The sequence below is a fragment of the Portunus trituberculatus genome, chromosome 2 (assembly GCF_017591435.1).
Source record: "Portunus trituberculatus isolate SZX2019 chromosome 2, ASM1759143v1, whole genome shotgun sequence".
Classification (NCBI taxonomy): domain Eukaryota; kingdom Metazoa; phylum Arthropoda; class Malacostraca; order Decapoda; family Portunidae; genus Portunus; species Portunus trituberculatus.
This window is the reverse complement of record NC_059256.1, coordinates 10,575,192-10,582,691: the sequence shown is the minus strand read 5'-3', so window position 1 is coordinate 10,582,691 and position 7,500 is coordinate 10,575,192. Positions and strand designations below refer to the sequence as shown.

The 7,500-nt window shown below is 38.5% G+C and overlaps 1 protein-coding gene and 1 long non-coding RNA gene across 2 annotated transcripts in view; both read left to right on the top strand.

The window, feature by feature from the left end:
• LOC123505547 (testis-expressed protein 2-like) overlaps window positions 1-3,053 on the top strand; it is a 32,308-nt gene extending 29,255 nt beyond the window's left edge. Inside the window, exons 10-11 of the mRNA XM_045256994.1 lie at window positions 829-1,041; window positions 1,922-3,053. Of these exons, the coding sequence (XP_045112929.1) occupies window positions 829-1,041; window positions 1,922-2,941 (1,233 nt within the window). The 3' untranslated portion in view covers window positions 2,942-3,053. The remainder of the gene's footprint in view (window positions 1-828; window positions 1,042-1,921) is intronic.
• A 1,513-nt stretch (window positions 3,054-4,566) lies between these two features.
• LOC123505566 overlaps window positions 4,567-7,500 on the top strand; it is a 4,269-nt gene continuing 1,335 nt past the window's right edge. The window contains exons 1-2 of the long non-coding RNA XR_006675207.1: window positions 4,567-5,130; window positions 5,300-7,500. The exon at window positions 5,300-7,500 is cut by the window's right edge and continues 1,335 nt beyond it. This is a non-coding gene — a long non-coding RNA (uncharacterized LOC123505566). The remainder of the gene's footprint in view (window positions 5,131-5,299) is intronic.

Below are 7,500 nucleotides of genomic sequence, written 5' to 3'. Positions count from 1 at the left end.
CCATTACCTACATCCCCATTAACACACTCCATTATCTACATCCCCATTAACACACTCCATTATCTACATCCCCATTAACACCCCATTATCTACATCCCCATTAACACACTTCATTACCTACATCCCCATTAACACACTCCATTACCTACATCCCCATTAACACACTCCATTACCTACATCCCCATTAACACACTCCATTATCTACATCCCCATTAACACACTCCATTACCTACATCCCCATTAACACACTCCATTACCTACATCCCCATTAACACACTCCATTACCTACATCCCCATTAACACACTCCATTATCTACATCCCCATTAACACACTCCATTATCTACATCCCCATTAACACACTCCATTACCTACATCCCCATTAACACACTCCATCACCTACATCCCCATTAACACACTCCATTACCTACATCCCCATTAACACACTCCATTACCTACATCCCCATTAACACACTCCATTACCTACATCCCCATTAACACAATCCATTATCTACATCCCCATTAACACACTCCATTACCTACATCCCCATTAACACACTCCATTACCTACATCCCCATTAACACACTCCATTATCTACATCCCCATTACCTACATCCCCATTAACACACTCCATTATCTACATCCCCATTAACACACTCCATTATCTACATCCCCATTAACACACTCCATTATCTACATCCCCATTAACACACTCCATTACCTACATCCCCATTAACACACTCCATTACCTACATCCCCATTAACACTCCATTATCTACATCCCCATTAACACACTCCATTATCTACATCCCCAGGAGACCATTAGCAGCAACATCCCCCAGAGTTGTCATTTGAGAGGTACATGGCTCGCCTCCTCTACCAGCCCCCCCAGACAGCACCAGCCCCCGCACCAGCCCCTCCATCTGTCATCCCCGGCCCCACCCCAGCCCCAGCCCAGGACCCGGCCAGCGTGGCGTGGATCAATGCACTCGCTGGAAGGATATTCTATGATTTTCTGAGGAACCCCTTCTGGGCCAATAAGGTGTGTGTGTGTGTGTGTGTGTGTGTGTGTGTGTGTGTGTGTGTGTGTGTGTGTGTGTGTGTGTGTGTGTGTGTGTGTGTGTGTGTGTCCCTAGTTGTATTTAGCTAGTAGTCTTAGAGGGTTTGAGTGGCTTCTAGTGACTGTCTCCATGTCTACATTTATCCACTTGGTCCATTCCGTTGATCAATTTATAAACTTGTATCAGATCCCCTCTCTCTCTCTTCTCTGTTCCAGGGTTGGTAGATCCATAGCCTTTAGTCTCTCCTCATATGTCATCCCTTCAAATTCTGGGAACCATTCTTGTAGCCATTTTTTGTAGTCTCTCCAACTTCCTTATGTGTTTCTTTTTATGAGGGGTCCACACTACTCCTGCATATTCCAATCTGGGTCTTATTTTAGTACTTATCAATTTCTTCATCATTTCTTTGTCCATGTAGTGAAATGCTACTCCAATATTCCTTAGCAAATTATACGTCTCTCTAAAATTTCTATCAATATGGCTTACTGGTTGATTGTTTTCTTCCATCGTCACTAAGTCCTTTTCCTTTTTGACTTTCTCCAGTTCTACTCCATCTCCCATCTTATAGATTCCCACGGGTCGTCTTTCACTCTTTCCCATTTCCATGACATGGCTTTTGTCCACATTGAATTCCATTTCCATTTTTTACTCCATTTCCAGATCTTGTTTAAGTCTTCCTGTAGTATTGCACAATCCTCTTTTTGTTTGATGACTGCACAGTTTCGCATCGTCCGCAAACAGATTGTGTGTGTGTGTGTGTGTGTGTGTGTGTGTGTGTGTGTGTGTGTGTGTGTGTGTGTGTGTGTGTGTGTGTGTGTTGGCTGCTTCCCTCTACCCGTCTAACCTAACCTAACCCACCAGGTACAAGAGCGAGTGCAGCGGAAACTCAGCAAGCTACACGTCCCTTACTTCGTGGGTGACCTGGTGGTGTGTGGGGTCAGCATGGGGTCAGCCACACCACACCTCCTGGCAGCGGGGGCCCCACACCTCGACTCCCGGGGGTTATGGGTGGACCTTAGCGTGGAGTACACCGGAAATTTTACCCTGAGCCTGGAAACCAAACTGGATCTTATGAAATTGAAGAGATCTGGGGAGCTGGACCATGGGCATGCGAACCCACACACACACACACAGCCTGCCCCGGTCCAGTCCCTTCCCCCAAGCCCTGGAGAGCCTGCCCACCCCCGCCTGTACACCCGCTGCCCCTCCTCTGATAGACTCCTACGCAACTTGCATTTTGACACAGACACAGATGATAGTGTAGAGTCGTCAAGTGAGGAGGAGGAGGAGGAGGAGGCAATAGCGGAGGCTGGTCTGCCCTCTGGTGGCGGCCCTACATCACGGCGGCTGCTGCGTTTAGTGGACACGGTGGCAGCTTCACGTTACTTCCAGCACGCGGCGGAGTGGCGGCTCCTACAACGCGCTCTGCAGGGGGTCAGCAACACAAGGATAGAGCTGAGCGTTGAGGTCCGACGTCTGGCTGGGACTTTAGCCCTCAATGTCCCACCACCGCCAACCGACCGCTTGTGGTATGGCTTCAGGGGGGCGCCGGAGCTTGCCATGGTTGCCCGGCCTCGTCTTGGTGACCGGGCCCTCAGTCTCCCCATCTTGGTGGAGTTTATTCAGCGTCAACTCAAGGTGGTGTTTGAAAAAGTGTTCGTTCTACCAAACATGGATGATCTCGTTATCCCTATCATGTCCCCACTTCTCCCCGGCCAGCACATCCCTCCCCGGCCCCCTTGGGAGACACAGCCACACCCCACACACCCGCACCACCCCTCCAACACCAGTGACGCACCCTTTGCACCCCCACAGTCACCGCCACGCCCCACGCCACATCATATCAATCCTGTGGTCAAATTTACACCATCTTCACACTAAACACACCACCACTACCACCACCACCACTACCTTGTGTATGTATGTGTGTGTGTGTGTGTGTGTGTGTGTGTGTGTGTTTGTTTTTTTCAGGTTTTTTCAATTGTGTGTTTATATTTTCTCTCTCTCTCTCTCTCTCTCTCTCTCTCTCTCTCTCTCTCTCTCTCTCTCTCTCTCTCTCTCTCTCTCTCTCTCTCTCTCTCTCTCTCTCTCTCGTGAGCAAAAGTGAGGAAGAAAAAGGAAATAGAGAAAGAAATAGGAAAGAAGGAAGGAAACACACACACACACACACACACACACACACACACACACACACACACACACACACACACACACACACACACACACACACACACAGCCTCCTCCTCCTCCTCCTCTTCCTCTTCCTCTTCCTCTTCCTCTTCCTCCTCCTCCTCCTCCTCCTCCTCCTCCTCCTCCTCCTCCTCCTCCTCCTCCTCCTCCTCCTCCTTTTATTAGAGAGAGAGAGAGAGAGAGAGAGAGAGAGCATTAAATAAAACACACACACACACACACACACACACACACACACACACACACACACACACACACACACACACACACACACGTACGCATTCCCAAAGACTATGTATGTATGTACGTATGTATGTATGTATGTATGGTAGACACGCACATAGATAAGATTATTAGTTTCGGTTCAGTTCAGTTCAGTTCAGTTCAGTTCAGTTCGGTTCAGTTCGGTCCAGTTCAGTTCAGTTCAGTTCGGTTCAGTTCAGTTCGGTTCAGTTCAGTTCGGTTCAGTTCGGTTCAGTTCAGTTCGGTTCAGTTCGGTTCAGTTCGGTTCGGTTCAGTTGAGTTTGGGATTTTTTTTATATATTTTTCTTTATTTGTTATGTTTACTTATTTTGTACTCTTTGTCTGTCTGTCTGTGTGTCTGTCTGTCTGTCTGTCTGTGTGTCTGTCTGTTATCATTATTTGTGTTTCTATTTTTATTAAAGTCTTTTATTTTACGAATTATTGTTTTTCGTTTTCACTCTTCCTTATTTCCAAAGTATTTATTTTTTCATTAATTTCCAGACACATTCAAATCTTAATAATTTCCAAAGTATTTATTTATTCAATCAAATCTTAATAATTTCCAAAGTATTTATTTTTTCATTAATTTCCAGACACATTCAAATCTTAATAATTTCCAAAGTATTTATTTTTTCATTAATTTCCAAACACATTCAAATCTTAATAATTTCCAAAGTCTATTTATTCAATCAAATCTTAATAATTTCCAAAGTATTTATTTTTTCATTAATTTCCAGACACATTCAGATCTTAATAATTTCCAAAGTATTTATTTTTTCATTAATTTCCAGACACATTCAAATCTTAATAATTTCCAAAGTATTTATTTTTTCATTAATTTCCAGACACATTCAAATCTTAATAATTTCCAAAGTATTTATTTTTCATTAATTTCAAACACATTCAAATCTTAATAATTTCCAAAGTATTTATTTTTCATTAATTTCCAGACACATTCAAATCTTAATAATTTCCAAAGTATTTATTTTTTCATTAATTTCCAGACACATTCAAATCTTAATAATTTCCAAAGTATTTATTTTTTCATTAATTTCAAACACATTCAAATCTTAATAATTTCCAAAGTATTTATTTTTCATTAATTTCAGACACATTCAAATCTTAATAATTTCCAAAGTATTTATTTTTTCATTAATTTCCAAACACATTCAAATCTTAATAATTTCCACACTGTTTTTACGTATTAATTTCCAAACACCATTTTCAAAGCCTTCCTTATTTCCTCATTTATTTACTAATTTCTTAATAGAGACATACAGACATACAGACAGAGAGAGAGAGAGATAGACAGACAGACAGACATAGATAGATAAATAAATACAGACATACATACATACAGACAGACTTAAATAAATAGACATACAGACAGACAAACAGACATAGATAGACACAGACACACAGACAGACAGACAGACAAATAGATAGTTTAAGTAATGGCCGCTGTGTTAATGTGTAGTTCATATCCCGTTTTCTGTTTATTCGAGGTGCTGTGATGCTGTGAGTGGCTGTGATGGGCGCTCTGTGTTGGCTGGGCTGGGTTAGGATAGGTTAGGTTAGGTTAAGGATAGGACAGGTTAGGATAGGTAGGTTAGGTAGGTTAGACAAGGCTAGGTTAGGTTAGGTTAGGTTAAGGATAGGACAGGTTAGACAAGGCTAGGTTAGGATAGGTTAAAGATAGGATAGGTTAGGACAGTTTAGACAAGGTTAGGTTAGGATAGGTTAAGGATAAGACAGGTTAGGATAGGACAGGTTACGTTAAGGATAGGACAGGTTAGGATAGGATAGGTTAAGGATAGGACAGGTTAGACAAGGCTAGGTTAAGGATAGGTCAGATTAGGACAGGTTAGGACAAGGATAGGACAGGATAGGACAATTTAGGATAGATTTAGAAAGGCCCGGGAGTTGTAGACACAAACATTAATTTCGTACACAAAGAAAAACAATTTATTTTTTTCTCACATGAAAGAAAAAAAAGAAAAAGAAAAAGAAATTGTCCATTAAAAAAAAAATAATGAATTAAAAAAAAAAAGACGCCATTTATTTCGTATACATGTGAAGGAACGAACGGGTTAATGAATGTATATGTATGAAGAATGTGGAGAGGAGGCAGTGTTGTATACGTGGAAGTGAATAATATACGTGTTGTATACATAAGAGGAAAATAACTTGTATACATCAAAGAAAACGGGAAAATACATAGAAAATAAGCCAAACAGGAAATTAATCTTTGTATGTATGAAAAAAAAAATCTTGTATACATGGAAGGAAAATGAATACGTGTTGTATACATAGAGGAAAATAACTTGTATACATAAAAAAAACGTGAAAATACATAGAAAATAACCCAAACAGGAAATTAATCTTTGTATGTATGAAAAAAAAATTGTATACATGGAAGCAAAATAAATACGTGTTGTATACATAGAGGAAAATAACTTGTATACATAAAAAAAACGTGAAAATACATAGAAAATAACCCAAACAGGAAATTAATCTTTGTATGTATGAAAACAAAACTATACATCAAGAAACGAGAATATACATAAAAAAACGAGAATATACATAAAAACAAGAATATACATAAAAAAATCGATATACATAAAGAAACCGAGAGAAATAAACTGTGTATGCATTTGAAAATAAAAAAAAATATTATACACTTAAAAACAAGACGATTAAAACAAAGAGAAGGAAATTGAATGCAGAAAATAATAGAAATAGAAATAAAATGTAGAAATTAGAGAGATGAGAGAAATTAAATGCAGAAATAGAAATTAAAATGTTTATAGCAGAAATTAGAGAAATAAGAGAAAGAAGAGAAATTGAATGCAGATAATAACAGAAATAGAAATAAAATGTAGAAATTAGAGAGAGATGAGAGAAATTAAATGCAGAAATACGAGAAATTAGAGAAATATGAGAAATTGAATGCAGAAATTAGAGAGAAATTGAATGCAGAAATTAGAGAAAAGAGAGAAATTGAATGCAGAAATAACAAAAAATAACAAATTGAACGCAGAAATAACATAAATTGGACGCAGAAATAGAGAAATAATTGAACGAAGAAAATAGAGAAATGACAGAATGCAGAAATAAGAGAAATTAAACGCAGAAATAACATAAATTGATCATGTATACATAAATAGACGAAATGTATACCAAAAAAAAAAAGAGGAAATACGAATATGGAGGACAACCTACCAATACCCCCTAGGACATTTAAGTGTTATTATGCTCATTGATTGATTATAATTGAGACTTTTTAGGTTAGGTTAGGTTAGGTATAATGAAATTTGTAGCATTCACACTTGCGATTTTTCTTTGGGTGGGGGGGGGATATTGGTAGGGGGGGGGTTGTCTGGGGGGATATTGTTCTAGAATCGAGAAAAGTGGAAAATAAATAGAAAATGATGAATAAATGATAACTATGTATTATTGAAGGAGAGGAAGTAATTAATAAGTGAATAAATAATGGTAACAACATTCATAGAGCAAACACGAACATGGGAGGTAGAAAATAGAAAATGAAATAATAGCTATGAATATATATGGAGGAGAAAAAAAAGTAAGAAAAAAAAAGAAAAATGATAATAACAGCAATTTATAAACTTCTCCCCAGGGTTAAACATTCAACATTCATGCATTCAAGTTGCACGCAAAAGTTAGCCCACATTCACATTCATAAAATAGATAAATAGAAAAGAATAGAAATAATAATAATAACAGCAATTTATAAACTCCTTAGCCTAAACATTCAACATTCATGCATTCAAGTAGCACGTAAAATTCACCCCACACACATTCATGAAATAGATAAATAGAAAAAAAATATAAAATAATAGAAATAATAATAATAACACCAATTTATAAAGTCCTCAGGCTAAACATTCAACATTCATGCATTCAAGTGACACGTAAAAGTTAGCCCACACTCACATTCATAAAAGATAAATAGAAAAAAAAATAGAAAAGAATAGAAATAATAA